General features: G+C 42.2%; 1 protein-coding gene across 2 annotated transcripts in view; it reads right to left on the bottom strand.

Moving 5' to 3' along the window:
- Nucleotides 1-16,602, bottom strand: part of nrg1 (neuregulin 1) — a 56,649-nt gene extending 40,047 nt beyond the window's left edge. The window contains exons 1-2 of one of the 2 annotated variants that reach the window (XM_044174480.1): nucleotides 15,897-16,572; nucleotides 14,801-15,797 (exon numbers count right to left, since the gene is read on the bottom strand). In XM_044174480.1, the coding sequence (XP_044030415.1) occupies nucleotides 14,801-15,506 (706 nt within the window). In that variant the 5' untranslated portion in view covers nucleotides 15,507-15,797; nucleotides 15,897-16,572. Of the gene's footprint in view, nucleotides 1-14,800; nucleotides 15,798-15,896 lie in introns of both variants that reach the window. The other variant, XM_044174481.1, reaches the window with a different exon arrangement.
- Nucleotides 16,603-19,871: the final 3,269 nt, after the last annotated feature.

Genomic DNA, 19,871 nt, shown 5'->3' on the forward strand with positions numbered 1-19,871 from the left:
TCTGCTTCACTAGTCCACTCTCCATTCATGTGTTCAGTATGTTCAAAACACTCTTGGCACTAGCACAGGTTTTTTTCATTTGTCATACATGAGAACATAAGCAAATGGAATTTGTATATTTAGCCATATTTTGGTCAAACTTGCTGCAGATGTAGGTAGAGTACTTTCTAAGGACGTTTTAAAACTTTTTTTTCATTGTCACAACTCCAGCCAGCTCCTAGTATTCATTCTGTTGTCTGCTCTGTTTTTCCCCGTCAAACACTAACTCTCCTGTCATTTCAGATCCATTCATTTCCCTCCTGCCCTGCAGTAGCCCCTTCTCTGCCATTCCCATAACCCAACCTTCCCCGCCCACCTGTTTCCTGTTTCCCATCTCCCTCATCAGCCTTGCACTATATATACTGGCCCATTTCTACTCATCCCCTTCCAGATTGTCTATTGTGCTTTCTTCTCCCATAAGCTATCCCCTGCTGAGAGGAACTACAACATTGGGAACCAGTAGTTGCTGGCAGCCAAGCTAGTGCTGGAAAAGTGGAGGCACTGGTTGGAGGGGGTGGAGCAGCCGTGGTGGTTTAGACCGACAACAAGAACTTGGAGTATATGATCATCAGAATCAGAATCAGCTCTATTGGCCAAGTATGTGTACGCATACAAGGAATTAGACTTTTCTCGTTTTTTTCATTGCTCTCAATGTACATACACAGAAATAGACATAACAGCTAAGAACAAGGACAAAGCTGAACAAATAAAGGTAAAGAATAGACAGGACTATTATGTTTGTATGTATGTAAAAAAAAAAAATGCATTATTGGTGCTGTTTCCTGGGGAATCGAGGGCAAGGTTAAGCTCCCAATGCCTGTCCTGTTAATCGCCTTTTTGTCCCAGCTCATCTCTGCTCTCAGATCCTCCAGTGGGGACACAAGTCTGCTCACTCCATTCCTTTGCCCAAATTATGTACTTCTAAAGAGACCGCTGAACTTATGTTGAACCATGTTTTTCACCTTCATGGTCTCCCCAGAAACATTGTCTCTGACTGGGGACCTCAATTCACCTCTCGTTTCTGGAAAGACTTTTGCAGTCTCCTGGGAGCCACTTTCAGCCTGTCCTCTGGGTTCCACCCACAGTCCAACGGTCAGACAGACCGCATGAACCAAGAGATGGAGACGGCCCTGCGTTGCATCTCCTCCCGCAACCGCTCATCCTGGTCCAAGCAACTACAATGGGTAGAGTATGCCCATAATACAATCCCCCGCTCTGCCACTGGCTTCTCCCCTTTCCAGCGCTCCCATGGTTACCAACCCTCTCTCTTTCCTTAGCAACAACGGAAGGCCAGCGTCCCCTTGGTCCAGACTTTCATTCATTGCTGTCGCCGCAACTAGATGAGGGCCTGGGCCACACTCCTTCACACCTCTGACAGCTTCCAAAAGAGCGCCATATTCCTGCTCCCCGAAAGATAATGTCTGGCTGTCCATGCGGGACCTACCCCACAGAGTGGAGTCCAGGAAGTTGGATCCCTGTTTCATGGGCCCATTCCCTATCTCCAAGGTTAGGGTTCCTGACCATTGGAGTTGTGCTTCCCTGCCTGACCCCTTTTTGGATAAGTTTGCAGTTTCGATCTGCCTGCCTGGTTTTGAACTTTGCCTGTTTTTGACTACAAGTAAACATGAACTTTTACCTAACCTGCTTGCCTTTGAGTTCTGCCTCTGGGTCCAAACCTGTCATTCTCTTCGCCTTCACAGTGGTGAGACAAACTGGGTCACTGTTATTGGAGTCCAATCTAACTGTTGTGAGTCCAGCTTGACTACAGCTGCCATCCTCCACAAAGAGGCTACTTTTCAAAGCCATCTACAAGCCTATGAGCGGTGACTATTTGATGCTCAAAACATTTTGGTGGAGTATTCCTTTATATCACTAGTGAGCAGTTATTTACACATCACACTACTTTTACAGGAGGACATAAATCTGGCATAAATTCTGTATTTTCAAAAGATGAAGATGTCTTCAGGTGATATTGTCCCTACAGCAAACCATAATTTGGCAGTTAAAATGTGCACGTTGTTGCTATTCAAAGATTGCATTACAAAAGAAGCCCTGGCAGAAAGAGAGTGTGTCATAGTCAGATTCAGACACCTGTAAGGAAAACAAAGTGAGTAAATGATTATGAATGAAGACAGCAATGACATATGGAAAAGCATTTTCCCTGTCTGACTCATCCGAGATCAGCATCACTGAGTGAAAACAGTGGGACAAGGGCATAGGTTTGGAAATATATATATATATAAATATGCCAAATACCTCCAACGAGTAAGGCAAGTCCTAAGAAGTCAGCTCAATGGCAAGAACAAGGCCCAGGCAATAAACGGCTACGCCCTGATCAGATCCCTGCGGGAATAATAAGGTGGCCAAAGGAAGAGATACAGACCACAGACGTTAAGACGCGAAAGCTCCTCACCATGCATGGAGGGTTCCATCCCAAATCCAGCACCATGAGACTGTACGCTAGCCGTAAGGAAGGCGGCCGTGGACTAGTGAGTGTGAGAGCCACTATCCAGGATGAAACCAAGATCCACAAGTACATCAAAGATAAGGCTCCAACAGATGACGTGCTCAGGGAATGTCTCAGGCAATGGGGAACAGAGGAAGACGTGCTGGAGGAGGGACCATCATGGCAGGACAAACCCCTACACGGGATGTACCACCAGAACATAACTGAAGTGGCTGATATCAAGAAGTCCTACCAATGGCTAGAGCGGGCTGGATTGAAGGACAGCACAGAGGCACTCATCATGGCTGCACAGTAGCAGGCCCTGAGCACTAGAGGCCCAGATCTACCACACCAGACAAGACCCAAGGTGTAGGCTGTGCAAAGAGGCCCCTGAGACAATCCAGCACATAACTGCAGGGTGTAAGATGCTGGCAGGGAAAGCATACATGGAGGACCATAACCAAGTGGCTGGCATAGTGTACAGGAACATCTGCTCTGAGTATGGACTGGAAACCCCGAGGTCAAAGTGGGAAACACCTCCAAAGGTGGTAGAGAATGACCGAGCCAAGATCCCGTGGGACTTCCAGATTGAGACTGACAGAATGGTAATGGCGAACCAACCTGACATCGTAGTGGTGGACAAACAGCAGAGGAAAGCCGTTGTGGTTGACGTGGCAATACCAAGTGATGGCAACATCAGGAGAAAGGAACATGAGAAACTAGAGAAATACCAAGGGCTCAGAGAAGAGCTGGAGAAGGCCTGGAAGGTGAAGGCAACAGTGGTGCCCGTGGTCATCGGAGCACTTGGGGCAGTGACCCCCAAACTGGAGGAGTGGCTACAGCAGATCACTGGAAGAACACCAGACATCTCGGTCCAGAAGAGTGCAGTACTGGGAACAGCAAAGATACTGCGCAGAACCCTCAAGCTCCCAGGCCTCTGGTAGAGGACCCGAGCTCGAAGGATGAGACCACCCGCGGAAGGGTGAAGGACAAAGTTTTTTATATATATATATATATATATATATATATATATATATATATATATATATATATATATATATATATGTGTGTGTGTATCCTTTATGGATACCTAATACTTTCTGATACATAATGTTGTAGTTCCATCTTTACTACAAAGGGCACTATGCACTACTGTCTTATCTTTGACTGATATTTAACTTTAGGAGAATATTAGCCGAAAAACTCAATTAAGTAGGCTTCTTTTTTAGCCCTGAGTAGTGTTTGCAGGTATTCCTGTTTAGGCTGCATAAACCACTCCACCAATAAGGTAGGGCAGCCTGTAAGTAGCCTGAGAGGAAAAGAACCCCATAGAGAAAAAGTCACACCACTCACTGCTGCTGATTATACTCATTGCTCTGAGCACACAGTAATAACTGAAGGTGACTCTCATCTGGACTATGGCAGCTGGACAGTAAAGAATAACTTTCGTTGAGACTTTAGTCAGAAAATCAACCTGAAACTATAAAAGTGAGTGGGACAGAAATAGGATTTTGAACAGTGAGGGGGACATGTCCTCCCCATCCCCAGTGGAAATGATGCCCTTGGGTGGGGACATGCTTGTTTCTCAGAGTCACATTAAACTAGGCCAGCATGCATTGGGGCGAGATGCGGGGTACACTGTGGAAGGTCTCCAGTCTATCACAGACACATATAGACAGACAACCAGTCTCACTCACATTTAAACCTACAGGCAATTAACCTGCATGTCTTTGGACAGCAGAAGTCAATCAATCAATCAAACTTTATTTCTATAGCACCTTCCAACAACTGAAACTGAACCAAAGTGCTGTACAACATTAAAAACAAGATAAAAAAAACAAAAACAAAATAATAGTAGTATGATGAATAGACAGCCAACTCACTGAGATCTGACATGTCGATGACCTCAACAAAATCTTACACTTATTTATGTCATGTAAATAGTGAGCAACTGATTTTATTTTATTTATATTGTTATATTATTTATTTATTTTTATTTTATTAACTATTTCCTGATAAATCATTATCACGCTTAATTAAAGAGCAATATTGCACATATCAACAACTTGTGCCCCTCTTTTCATTCTACTCTGAATAGTACTCACTTTCATGAATGCAGATATACCACATAGTGAATATCAATTCTTAAAATAAAAAAGGTAAAAAGTAAGCCTCAAGGGAGTGGATGAGTACAGTGAGTACAATACTGCCCACATGTAGGAGCATTATCTCAGCATGACACAGCACAGTTCAGCACTGCAACAAGCAGATAACTGTGCCTGATAAAATAATGAGAGATGAGAAAAGAGATTATGCAGCTGAGTAGAGATGCACATTGATTAGGGTGCAAGACATATGTAGCACAAAGTAGGTTGAATCAGAACCTGCATTCCATGCATGTCTTTATTGAACATGAACTCTTAATGAAAGTGCTTCAATTGATGCTGGAACTTCAATAAATAAAGACGTGAATGACGTTTGGTGTGCAAGCTCTGCTTCAAGAGAAATTGATTACATTTATTATTCTTTGATTATTTTTGTGAACTTCAAAACATAAACTTGATATCAAAGCTATTACTGTTCATGATTTACTTTGGAAATATGAATCAGTAATCAGTGGATATATATTGTTATTTGGCACCAGTTTAGCTCCAGTGTCTGCTCAGTGTAGTGGGGTTTGTTACCACAGCTGAGGGGTTTCAGTTACACTGCTCAAAGCAGCCATTTTCATCCTCATCGCGCCTGGTGGAGTGCAGAGAGGAATGCAGATATCTCTGCTCACTTTTTGCTGGTGGATCCGAAACATTAAACCGGTGAGCAGTGACACAGTGCTGGAGCGTAGCCAACAGGCCGCTTCACTTCTCTGCTGTTCAGGCTCTTTGGGCAGAGCTGGGGTTGTATTTGCAGAGCAATCAGTCTACTGCAGTGGATGGTGTTTCTGTCAAGGACAAACCATGATGCACTGCACCAGCAGAAATCTCCCTGCATGATTAGCTGGAATCACAGCAGTCACATCTGTGAAGGTGAAAAAGATTTGGACAAAATAAAACCTATCTAAACGTGAAACAAATATGTACACATTTTGTGATCACTGCAACCAAATCCAACCTAAACCTAAAAGTAAAAATCGGTGTGTAACTGTGTGGGGAAAAGGAAAACATCACCAGTTTACATCCAATACAGTGACTACACGCAGGCTGTTGCCTAAATAAAATGAAATTGATTGTTGGATTTTAATTTCTAAAAATCTTTTTGGCTTCTGACTATCTGTGCTTGGTTGCCAGTAAGTTCAAAAAAGCAGAATGTACTCTCAGTACACTCAAAACACTGAAACCCTACCCCTGCAGAAATACACATGCAACAACCACAACTTGACAGCGTGATGGTGCATGTCAGGAAGGCAGGGTTGAGCGACTATAGAGTTGCTGGACATTTCAAAGGTGGTAATCTCAATCCAAAACCAAACATTTGCTAGGTGGTCTCTGGTACAAAACTGTGACAGATTTCACAAGGCCATGGACATCCACAGTCCACAGACTGGCTGTCACCAACTAGGGAACCATTAAAACCACTAGCCAACATTGTGGGCAGTAGTTTACCTCCAGCATTACCAGATTTAACACTGTTCGTTCTGGAGTGGCACCACAGCAAACGCCTGTGCTTATCATTACCTTATTCATTCAGTTTGCCAGCAGTCATTCTCTCAGTGACATGACCTCCCAACAGCAGGAGTTACATTGTTTTCTGTTCTGCTCCTTTCATTTAGCAGTAAGCTAATGTTGATACGTAATGATAATGTTGATACTAACTCATCACTTCCTGCATGTGTTTCATGATTAACACATTTTAATGGGAAGGCCCTTATTGTGAAAGTATTGACAATGCTGTCAAGGTTACTAATGAAAAAGTGACTCGATAAAATTAATCTAAAAATTGAGTCTGACATTTGTCTGTAGTTTTTGTGTTAATGTCACTTTGAAACAAAAATTATTTTATTAAATCTCTAGCAAAGCACAACAAAGAAGAGGGGTTTAGAAAACAACAAGGAGTGACATTACTTCGAACAACAATTCGTTTTGTTACTAGAATAAAATTTTGGAGTTATGCTCAGCTGAAATGGTTAGATGAAGAAGTGCAGCAGCCTCCAACTTTTAACACGTAATGAAGATTTATCCCTTTTGTGGCTATCCTGAGGACATACAGAGGCCAGTGTGCCCTCAGGGTGGACTCACAGCAGCACAGTCAGACAAAAGTACAAAGTGGACAAGGATAAGGTGTAAAAGTTAAATAAGTGTAAGTACCAAAGTAATCAAATATGGCAGAGATGTAATGATCAATGTCCAGTTTAGTGACTTCAGGTCATACAGACTGACTCTTAGAGGGAGGAGTTAAAGAGTTTGATGGCCTCAGGCAGGAATGACTTCCTGTGGCGCTCTGTGGTGCATTGTGGGGGGTGGAGTCTTCCTCTGAAGGTGTTCCTTTGTTTGACCAGCATGTCATGGAGCGGGTGGGAGACACTGTCCAAGATGGCGTGTAGTTTACCCAGCATCCTCCTCTCTGACACCACCGCCAGAGAGTCCAGCTCCACCCCCACAATGTCACCGGCCTTACGGATCAGTTTGTTGAGTCTGTTGGCGTCCGCTACCCTCAGCCTGCTGCCCCAGCATGCAACAGCATACAGGACAGCACTGGCCACCACAGACTCATAAAACATCCTCAGCATCGTCCGGCAGATGTTGAAGGACCTCAGCCTCCTCAGAAAACAGAGGCGGCTCTGGCCCTTCCTGTAAACAGCTTGAGTGTTCTTAGCCCAGTCCAGTTTGTTATCCAAGTGTACTCCCAGGTACTTGTAATCCTCTACAATGTCCACACTGACCCCCTGGATGGAAACCGGGGTCACTGGTGCTCTATAAAATCTCTATAGGGGGACTATCCAAATAAAGTGTTACCAAACACACTGGCAGGGAAATGAGAAAATAACCCAGAAAAGGCAAACTTCAGTCACAGGACTACCAACACAAACAGGCTTTCTGGGGAACTCTTTCTTGAATCTTCTTTCAGTTTGCCCCTGGTATACAGTATTCTATAGCTCTAATATTTTGGTCCTTTGTAATGTAATGTTTTAAAGCCCCTATTAGTTAAACTTGTATGTGATTATGTCTATATTATATCTTACAAATGGCAAATATTTTGCTTTCAACCCATGTGATCTTAAGGGGGGAACTCACTGCAAGTTATCACTACTGATTTATATTTTCATTAATCATGTGTGATATAGAGCAAGAGCAAAATCTTGATAACACTTATATGGTGTAACACTGGCTGGGTGTTTGAAAATGCATCCTATAGACTTGGGTGAGAGACACGCCCTCATCCTACTGTGCCGTAATGGTTTAAATTACCAGTAGAGGGAGCGAAGCTCAACAGCACTACAGTGCCAACACTGCTCTCCTGCAGTGGCCCTCAGTTCACTTTCAAAGCTTTCAGTCCCTACGCTACTTTGATAAATAGGCCTATGTCTCAAGGATAACTTTCACATGTAACACTGCAAAAATTATGAACCACTCGACCCAATCTGCGCTTGAATCTCCTTAGAAAGTATGATGTCTCCATACCTAGAAATTGCCAGGATGGAAAGGAGAGCACTATCAACAGCAAAACTCTGTGAAGTTCTTTAACCACTTCATATGAAAACAAAATGTGGGGGTGCTCCCCAGTAAGTAATTCATGGATTTTTTTTTCAGTTATTTAAGATGGGTATGATTGCTTCCTAGGCAACAAACAGCCATGGTTTAAGTATGGAGCACAGCATGGAGGACCCAAATGCAGACACACAGGCAGGCAGGTGGAGTAAAGGTGGACAGGTGGACAGGCTTACATAGAACAACGTAAATACTAGGATGTTAAGTGATTGTGAGCAGATATACTGTGTCTACAGAGTTGAGGTGATAAGGGACAGGTGTGCTGATCTGTGATGACTGGGTGGGAGGTGAGTGGGAAGGCAGGAAAGTCTGAGGACATCTGGTGGACAGTTGGTGTATGACATGGACTGGAAAGCTTCATAGAAATGCAAGGTCTGGGGGAAGTGAAGCTGAAGGAGGACAGGGAGACTAAATGTTTTGTCATGACACAAACACTACTGTTTCCAAGAATAATCAAGAGTAACTTATCACCGGGCTGATAGGAAGTGTTTCACCTCTGACCACACCCAACATACATGCCCTTGAATACACTCCTGCATCACTGTCGCAAGGTTATGGGATTATTTTCCTGTCTTTTCTCAAGAGCGTGTTCTTTTAATTTGAGAGCATGACTTATTGATTTCAGTTCAGATTTTGTAATGCTTTGCCTCAAATCCCTGCCCTGCACTCAGATATATTGTGATATATTGTGCGCTCGCCAAACTTCTGCTCTCAGATTTCTCCTCTGCTCTCGGATTTTTTTGTGCAATGACTCTCTGAAAATCCCCAACCAATAGAATGCCACATGTAGCGATGACCAATGAAATGAACGCTGCCTCGTTGCGAGTGCGTTCGCCTCTCCTGTCCTTCACGTCAACTTTTGGAATAAAAGGACAGTTATTACATATACCAGTGCCCAATGCTTACTATAATAGCTAAATAATGTATAGGGAATGCGAAGGTACGTCACGGCGTGTTGCATGTTGGGACGGCGGCGCCATACCTTTTGTTTTGTTTTGCTAAAAAGTTGGTTAAATCAGTCAAGTCTGATGGAGAAGGGAAAAGAGAAAGAAAAGGGACCCTACCCTACCAAATTAAAAGAACACACTGAGGCCAATGTTTTGTTTTTGTGTTTGTTTGCTTGTTTTAGTGTGTTGGTCATGAACGAGTCAACTCTACTAGGATAGTTTTTCTTGACATATCACACTTTTTAACCATGAATATTTCAATGTATTGCAGATGAAGAATCCTGCATAATTATTTCGTGCAGCAAATAAGAAAGTAACTGAGGCGGTGACCAGCAGAAGTGCTACTAATGAAGAGCCGTTTGGGAGCCGAAAAACTTGGTTAACACTTTATATTAAGTGCAATAAACTGGATGAAATTCGGCTACTGGTGAGGAACAACAGAGACTTTTATTCATCTTCCGTTTTGTGCTTCACAGAGACGTGGCTGTGTGGATCGATGCTGGACTCTGCGGATCGTGACACAGAACTTTCCGGCAAAATGAAAGATAGAAGTTTCTACATCAACAGAGGCTGGTGTAACGACGTGACAGTGATTCAAGAGCACTGTTGTCCTGACCTGGAATATTTATTCACACTCTGTAAACCCTTCTCCCCCCCCCGTGAGTTCGTTTCCGCCACTCTGGTCGGTGTTTACATTCACTGGAGACATGCTAAGTGCTTTTTTGATTTTAAAGATGGCAACCACAGGGTCTGCCGGACGGCCTGGCAGACCAGCCAGGTACAGAGGTCCAGGCCCAGAACTGGGTCCAGGTCCAGCCCGCCGGAGCACGCAATAGCATTCCGAGCGCTCGATGTAGTAAAACTTAAAGTTAGTAAAATTTTAAAAAGCTCTGTAGAGCCGAGGGGAACTGCAGAGTTGGTCATTCTCTGTGGGTTCATCAGTACGAGCAACACCTTTCACATTCCACATAGTCATTTGATCCAAAGTTAATATAAAAATATTGCAGCTTTAAACTATCCAACAGTTAAGTACTTACAGTAGAACTAGCTCTTCCTCTACCAGGTACATTAAATGCTGCTTACATGTAATGTAATAATTTTAATTTTTTCACTTCAATTTTATTTATATAGCACCAATTCATAACAGAAGTTACCTCATTGCACTTTTCCTATAGAGCAGGTCCAGACCGTACTCTTTATAATAATACATTTTTCTTGCACTTTTGTACATTCACTTAAAGCCACAATGTGTAGGATTTGAAAATGATTGTCTTTTTGGGGCAACTTGAAACTTGAAATCTCCTTCCTGGTTGAATAACCAGGCTACCAAACAGTTTTGGTATTCGACATGTAACCGTGTCATTTATAGGCTACATACTATGATTGCTAGATTGCAGTGGATGTGCAATATGTGTTTAGCTGACGTAAGCGTTCACTGTTTCACTGCTGCTGAGACAGTCTAACCATACTGGAAGTAGTGTGCCCTTTATGTAGTGAAGGGAAATTAAAGTTGTGGAAGTGAAAGGGCTTGTAGCACATCTGACTGTCATGTAGGAGACTGGCGTTCACGTCCTATCACAACAGTTAATTATTACCCTTTTTTTAAACCATAACCACACTCTTTCCTTTACCTTAAAGGTGCCCTGTGGAGTTTTCTTGTAAACAAACAAAATTGTTGTTTACATTCAGTGTTTCTCACCAAAATGCATTGTGTGGATCCTTAAGGTCTAACAAATGTGTTGAGTGCATTTCCTTCCTCATAAACCATTTGCAAAGCCACATTTTTAAATATTTAAAAAATGTAATTAGAATCCTGCATTGCTTAAATCCATGTTTACTAGCTAACTGTCTTCTTCTTCTCTGCCTTTGTTGGTGTTTGCTGACACATTGTCGCCACCAACGGGGCAGAGTTTTTATCCAAATCGAGGGTCTGAGGACAGATGGTGTCGTATGCTGTACAGATTGTAAAGCCCCTTGAGGCAAATTTGTGATTTGTGATAATTGGCTATATAAATAAAATTTACTTGACTTGACCAACTCGGCAGAGTAGCGTGAAACCAACAGCAGGATGTGAATCACACCAACCGAGTAATCGCGCATGCATGTTACCCAATCATGAAAACGTAGACACTGAACCCCAAATTGCTCCCGAGGGCTGTGCCTTCGGTGTGTGTGTGAATGATTAATTAGTTTCTTTGTGAATGTGATATGTAGTGTGAAGCGCTTTGAGTGAAAAAACTCCACAGTGTACCTTTAACCAGTTTATTAACCATAACCACAAGATTTCCTGAACATTAACCGTACCGTGGTTATCATGTGCAGAAAATGTAAAAATAAATCATTTTTAAAATGGCTGGCATTGGACTTGAAAGACATGTTGTCATTAAACATTGTCTGGAGTTTTGCAGAATCGTCTCATATCACAATTTGTCTGGCAACAGAGTTTGTTGGCCTGTAGAGGGAGTACAGTCATGTGCTTCCTCCCTGACACATGGTGTCACCAAACGCTCCTTTACACCTTCCAGCAGGAGCTTCTCAACAGGGCAACATGCCAGAGGTTCACGGTCTTAGCATGCTTGAAAGAAAGTGCTTTTTGTACAATCTACTATGTCTGAAACCCCCCCGTCCAATAGCAGAATTGGTGGGGGGCGTTCAACAATTTCGTAACTTTCTAAATGATCCGACAATCATGCCCACTTCACGCAGTGAAGGTGTGAAAGTAGGCAAGGATTGAACTTCTCTCTCAAACTCTCTTTTTCAATCATCACACAACTACTTGTGTCACTTGCCTTTGAGGAGAGGCTGTCTGAAATTGTGTGCCATTATCCCCATTTCTACGATTTATCGGGACTTGTGACATGCGAAATAGATCTCGGAGAGAGACTGGGGAGGCACATCGTACAAACTAGTGCATTTAAAGTATACTAAAGCCTAAAATGTTTAGAATTTTCTCTGCCGTACGAACGGAAATCACATGTGGTCCAGACCTGTAGGGCGAGTCGTGTACAGACAGCCTGCCTTTCTCCACAGGGGAAAAACACGTGTTTGACCTGAAATCATAATGCCGTTTATCTGAATGAATTTGGGGTTTAAGCGATAACGATACTGTAATTAACTCAAAGAAAATCTAGAACCAAAATGTATATTCTGTTCACCAGATCATCATCATCATCATCGTGGTCGGCCCGTTTACTGAGAGGGTTGTTAGGTTTTAGGATTTTCTTGGCATATTTCAGCCCAGCAACGTCTACAGTTCAGTAGTTGTTAGAAAGACTGTCTCACTTGGACAGCTGCCTCAGGGTCTTTATGCAGGTTTCCGGCCAGTACCATCCTCTGCTGCTCCTGACAGTGTAACCTCACCTGCTGCAGGCTTCCGTAATCTCCAGTCTAATAACTCTGTGGCAGTCACATGACCGCCTCCCGTATTAATCATGGACCACTTTGCTTTAGAAGGACGTTTTTTAGCATCTAACTTCATTTCAATTCACTCGTTATTTGTGACACGTCACTGACAGCTGTATTTTTAATATTTGGGGTTTTTTGGTTTATTTTTTCTCTTTTTTTTATTGTGCAATAAAGTGATTACAGAACAGGTGAAGACAAATACAGGGACACATAAGCAGTTAAAAGAGATTATACAAAGTAAGCCAAAGACAGTCAGCTGATATGGACGTCTACTCTTTCAGTTAACCAACCAGAATTTGCCACGATCTTTCATCAGTCAATCATATTGCTGCCATCAAACTTCAATCTGTCTCCTCTCTGCTCACTATCAGCTGTCATTTCAGTGTAGAATCACTGTGACCCTCCTCCACCAGTTCATCACACCCAGTCCACTCCTCATCACATCCAGATCTTCAGCATCCTTCCACCACCACCACCAGTGCTAGACTCCATCCTATCCTATACCACTCACAGCTTCACTACCCCCTTTTAAAATATGATGACGTCACTATGGAGTCTAATCACCAAAGACTCTTCACATTTCTCATCTTTATTATGTCATGTAAATAAATATTTGAAATTCTGTGTGTCAAATTCTTTTTTCTCTTTGGTAGCATTTTGTGAATGAAACTTGCCCACACACGGAGCGGAACAGGTAGCCTTTTATGGCAATTTTAGGGGCGTTGATTATGCTAATGAAGAAATCTCACGAACACACACCTCCTCATGAACAGGTGGCATTTATCAACAAGCAATTTATGACAAGCTTGTCCAGTTAAGCGAGTTTGCAGAATTCAATTTCAGTTCAATTCAATTTTATTTATATAGCGCCAATTCATAACAGAAGTTATCTCATTGCACTTTTCCTACAGAGCAGGTCCAGACCAAACTCTATAATATTATTTACAGAGACCCAACAAATCCCACCATGAACAAGCACTTGGCCACAGTGGCAAGAAAAAAAGAATCTCACTTGGAACACTTAAAAAAAGTAAGAGAGGACAAGAATATGAAGATGTTCTTGCATGAGACCCATTTATCCCTCATTGGCTTCCCCCAGCAAACAACCATTTGTGTTTGTTGAAACACACGACCAGGTACTGCTGCAGGGAATTCAACACTGACTGTCTGCGGTGGCAGGTAAGAACTTTGCCTCTGCATCACCAGTGTGCCAAATGTTTCAATACTTTTGTTAGCAAGTAACTGGTACCAAGCATTTACCCACTGTGGCGTTATAGCAGTTAGTTACAGGCAGTTAACTAAAGAGAAAGTATTGATCATCTATCTGTGCTGCTGATTAAGAGCAGTAAGCAGTATATACCGACACTGGTTGGAAACTGACCCCCCACCATCACCTTAGATCAGCCCAGATACAGTGTAATAAATCAAACAGTGATGTGAGTACAACAGAAACGTCATGGTGGCGAGCCACTGGCAGACAGACAGTATTAGTGGGTTGTTTTTCCCTGCGGTGGAGGGATGGAGGGGGCATCAATTAGCCTCCAGCAGGCTCTGACCTTGAAATGGAGCACGGGCAGAAAACAGGAAGTCTCCCTGTACCACAGCCTGGAGTTTCAGTTTGTGTCCTGCATCATTTATTGATTTTCTCTTTTTCATATGACTGGAAATGTGCATCCACACATTTTAGGGATCTTCCATATTGTATACTGCCTACCAGCTAAGACATTCACAATCACACCATAAAAACATCCATTTATTGTAGTGTGCCTAAATCATTGTGGTATAATCTAAGGGATCAATAATACTTAAAGAGGAAGGCGTGAATGTTAGAAATTATACCCTCACTTATTGTAGGGGTAAAGTAGGTTTGAATAGAACTGTTGTTTGCTTCACGCCTATCTGTGTAGCAATATTTCAGAGGATTAGTCATGGGCCCCGATGCTACACTGTGCAAGTCACAACGTGTCTGCTTTCAGGAGAAGACCTGAAAGCAGACACTTCCTGGTACAGTTGATAGAACACAGCATTTACGAAATCAATGATAAAACAAAAAAAAACATTTGAATCCTTTTTGTAAAAACACTTAGCTTTTCTTTACAATGATGAAAATCACAGTCCAAGGTTAAGCAGGACTCCAGCTTCCCTGCCCATAATTAAATCCTATATTGTGATGTTAGAGGCCAGTTTTGGAACAAAGGACATCCTGTCTGAAAAGAAAACCCAGTCCCAGTGCTTTCACTGAACAAGTGTAAGGTACTTACAGATTGTTGAGATGAAGATGTTGTTTAAGTCCTGTGTTGTCTGTGGGTGGGGAGTCTGCTTTGGGACGGTGGGTTGTTCAGCGTTGTATTTCAGTGTAATAGAGGGATCAGACTGAGTCACTCGTGGCGACTGAGGCACGTACGGCCCTCGTGTAGATTTCTCTTCCACTAAAACGTCAGGACGTCCTGGGGTAATGGCGATGGCGGTGGTCAAGGAGACAGTAGACGGAGATGAATGAGGAATGGACACAGTTAGTCCCAGCGTGGGGTCAACTGATATGATAATTGGGTCCTGTCCGATGCGTTTAGGATCTAAGTGTGTGGGTGGTTCGTACTCAAAGATCTTATCCACAAAGACCCATTTGAGGCCCGCTGTGCAGAGGGCTAAGCTAAGCAGACAGGCCAGGATGGGCAGAATGCAGATTTTCTCAGAGTGCAGGCAATTGTTAATCTGTTCCATCTCTATGCACACACAGCAGGTCCCTGGCAAGGCCACAATTCCCAAAGCCCCCAAATGCTCCCCATCACCGCCAACACCTCCCTCTGCAGTTCCCTCTGCACCCTCCTCCCCACTCTCACCAGCTGCCTCTGTCTCCTCTGGTTTCTCCTCTGGGACTTGTCCAGTATCAACAGTAGAGCTGGTGGGGGAGGCCGAGCCAGGAGGGGGAGCTGGCCCTGCAGAGAAGTCCTCCATTCCCTCAGTCATCCTTGCCAACTGCTGGATGAAGGGTCTCTGAACACCTCAACTATTAACTCAGAGTATCACACAGTGGCTGTCTGCCACTAGTCTCCTCGAGTATGTTTTCCATCATGAGGTTGCAGAGTCAGAGCTGGAATTTCAGAGGGAGGTAAAAATGTTCTTCAGAGTGAGTCGGACCTTGTTAGCAGTCTGGGAGGTATGTAGACAACCTTCTGCGCACGAGGGAAAGGAGTTCCTTACTCATGCTTTCTCACAGGAAACGCAATTATGAGTCTATAAATAGAACTGTCAAATTTGCTGCGGGCAAAAACAAAAAAGATTGCCAGAGAATTAGATTCCTTAGATTTTCAGCATGGTCTACTGGTGAGCAGTGGTGGAATAGTAGCGCTCACTCACCTGAGCACTTGGGCAGAAGAGGCGGCGTTGACGTGATGAGTCGGCTGCAGCTGCAGTAGCTGTAGTGCAGAGGACAGGACGGCCAGGCACTGCAGTGGCAGGAGGGACATGCTGTCTTGTCTGTGGAGCTCCAAGTAGCTGAAAGGCTGAATCATCAGGGAGCGGCAGGTGCCCTTCCTCTCAGCGCAGCCACTGAAACAGATGAGTAAGGGGAAAGAGAGAGAAAGAGAATCATAGAGAGAGGGAGGGGGGGGAGGGGGCTGCAGTAGCACAGAAGGGCAGAGAAGACGGGATACTCCCCTTTTTCTTCTCTCACCCCTCCTCTCTGAATCTTTCCTCTCCAAGTGGTGAGCAGGGCAGCCTTTGGCCTCCTCCCTCTCTGCCTCTCTTCCTGTCTGGTGGTGTGTCCGTGCTCTCTTTGCAGGCTGCTCCCAATCCCAGCACAAGCATCCAGCTAAGCAAGTTCCTACTTGATCCAATTAGAGCGCATGTCAGCGAATCACAAGCAGGCAAACTGCTGTAGCCACCCCCTCCAGCACCACTCCCCATTGATTATGCTGGTACTAAAGGGTGTGTTTTTGTCAAGGGGAAGGAGCAAGGGAAGCAGACATATGATCCACCCCAGGGGGATGCAGCCATTGTGTTCTACTCTTCTCAAGTATCTGCATTCATTAGTGTAATAACACAATAACACAGATGATAATGATAATGAATAAGTCAATTGCGCTGACAGGGTATACACACACACAAGTGTGTGTATATCTATCTATCTATCTATCTATATATCTATATATATATATATATATATATATATATATATATATATATATATATATATATATATATATATATATATATATATATATATATATATATATATATATATATATATATATATATATGTGACCTTCATGAAGATAGAACATCAGTAGTCATAGGCCTTTTTCACAGAAGACATTTGACATGTCACAGTAGGAAACGTACAGGTGTAAGTAATAAAAGGAATGCTTCAGTTTGAGGCACCTGGTATTGTTCATGCTGGCTCATGGTTTACTGGGACTCTTGATCAAGATGGTTGCTACTGGACTGGACTTGAACTTTCTTTTGATCTTTAGTAGTGGTGTTTTTTAATCTGATGTGCAAAAATAAAGGTAGAAATAACTAAGTGTTAAATGCACCCAAATTTTGCTGTAACGTCCAATAGTGGAATATCACATCTGGGCTAGTAGGACATTTTTGGAGCACAAAAACAAAATCAGGGAGGGTGCCTAATTGTTAAATGAACTTATTTTATATATATCTTAAATACCAAGAAATGAAATATATACACACAAAAATATTCCAGATCCCTTATTGATACTTCCAACATTTATTTTGGTATTCAGTTTGTCAGATATAAGGAATGGTAAACTGGGAATATTGATCACAAAACTCACACTTCCTCTAATAGCGTACAAGTGTTACAGAAAGCCCCCAGACCGCCAATAAAACTATTAACTCCCCAACCCCCAACCACGCAGGCTAATAGGCTAGCGGGACAATCCAAAGTCTTCTTGAGGAGTTGGGCCTTAAACAAGATGAAGACAGTCAGAAAGGTCACGTCACCGCTACACTGAACATTGACACTGCTGTGACCCTTTCCAATCCTCAGACAGAATTAATACCAGTAATGGTATCTGTGGGAAAGCACTTCCTGTCAGGCCCCTAAATTAGGGACCTCCATATTGATTAACTTCTCAGGATTTTCACCCTCTTTTTTTGGGAACCAAAAAGTGACACAGGAACCAAATAAATAAATGACCATGATAGATTAAAAATGAATAAATACATTTTGCCAAAACAGAATAGAGAAATAGATCAACTGGTAATAAATAAATATATATTGTATTTTTATGTATTTATTAATTTATATATTTTCACATTTATGTATTTATATATTTATTTCCACATTTATTTATGGTCTCTCCTGGCTCTCATTGGCTGCTCAGACTGGGTTGGAGAAGACAAAAAAGTATATTTCCCCAAAAGTCAGAGTATTCCTCTTCAGCTATGTAAGCCAAAAGTCTCATAATTCTGTAGCTGCCATTGTTGTTCATCACTGCAACCAACTCAGACTGATCAGCCAACGAGAGCCAGGAGAGACCATGATGAGGTTGTGTGACACCATCCCACATTATCTTACAGTACATGTGGAAATAAATAAATACAAACATAATTGTGGAAATGAATAAATAAATATATATAAAATAAAAATATAAATGAGTACTTGTGAAAACAAATGAATGAATACAGAAAAATATTCTTTATTTATTGTCCAGTAAATTTAGTCCTTTTTTTTTAAAGTTCTATTTAATCAATTCTATTTTATCATGCTCATTTATTCATTTATTTATTTCCTCTCACTTTTAGGCCCCCGTATTTTTAAGCACTGCTTTGCAACCAAAGTATGTGCACTAATGCTTTTTACATGCTCAAGCAGAGGGACATGAGAGATACATAAATAAATAACTACATTTAATTTAAAAATCAATATAAAATTTTAATTATAAAAACAGCAGCAGATTTTCACTGTGCAGCACAAATGGGGCAAGTTGAACATGTTTTACTTGAGCAAAAATTTTATTCATCCTGACTCATATTATGCTGCATAAATGTACAGAATGATTCAGGAGTGATCAATACTTGCTGACATTTTTACATTAGGAAGAAAATACATGGTTGAGTGTTTGTGCATTGTAAAGTCTGTACCACCAGAATAACTACATGTTGCACAACAAAATTTACATTGTAATCTTGTAATGTTTCACTTGTATCTAATATCAATTTAGTTGCTGAGTTTACTTATGAAACAGGACCAGAAATCTAGATTATCCTATGGCACAACACTTGCGGTCGAGATAGTCAATTGAGAATAGGCGGAACTGAATGTGCTGAACAGTCCGAGGTGGTGACCATGCAGAGGGTATATCAATTGGATCTGATGCTTTAGTATATTCAGGTCTGAATGAAGAAAAAGACTATATACCTTTATATGAATGACATTTTTAACTGTAGCTATTGATGGGACTGCATCATACAAGGCTGGCCTCCTATTTATTGTCTATGTAGAGTAACAGGAGTATCAAATCAGTTTTTATTTCCACCCTGATGAAGATCCTGTGAGGTTGAAATCATTCAGTACTATTATGCCTGACTAAATAAAGGCTTTTAATTTAGCTTTCGTCCTTGCTCTACAGTGTCTGAGGAATAGTTTCTTTTCTCTGACCACTTTTGTCATCTTCAAGAGCACTGTAAGGTTCCCTGGACTTACTGCATGTGAAACTGATTGAGCACTTGGCCACTGTACTTATGATTTGTTTTGCTGATTTATCTAGGAGCACAATAGTCCCATCCATTTTTAACCCTGAATTGATACAATATTTTGTTTGTTGTTGTCTTCCAAAACCACCCAAAAGAGCTTTTTATGATCTGACACCCCTATCAGCAGGACAACATTGTTTATCAGAACCTTTCAAACCTGTATGACTGACTAAAAAAGTTGAGTTAACTTTATAGACATTACAACAAATGTTATTAGGAACCAAAATATAATATGTAGCAAACATCAGTTGGCCAGACACTCTTAAAGTTCTTGGGAAATTCAGGGACTCCGATATCAAAAGTTTTACATACAAAAAAAGTCATGACTTCTCTCAGATATATGGTAAAAAAAGGTGCAATGAAAAAACAAGTACCTGGGCTGGAAACTGAACAGTACTGGAAAAGTATATGGGAGAGGGAGGCATCACACAACAATGATGCACAGTGGCTGGTGGCTCTGAGAGAGGACCACAGCAACCTCCCTGAACAGAATCCAGTCACCATCACAGCGGCAGACATCCAAGAAAGAGTCTCAGGTATGAAAAACTGGACAGCACCGGGCCCTGACAGGATCCACACCTACTGGCTAAAGAAGCTCACTGCACTCCACGAGCG

Source organism: Siniperca chuatsi, linkage group LG18, assembly GCF_020085105.1.
Source record: "Siniperca chuatsi isolate FFG_IHB_CAS linkage group LG18, ASM2008510v1, whole genome shotgun sequence".
NCBI classification, from domain to species: domain Eukaryota; kingdom Metazoa; phylum Chordata; class Actinopteri; order Centrarchiformes; family Sinipercidae; genus Siniperca; species Siniperca chuatsi.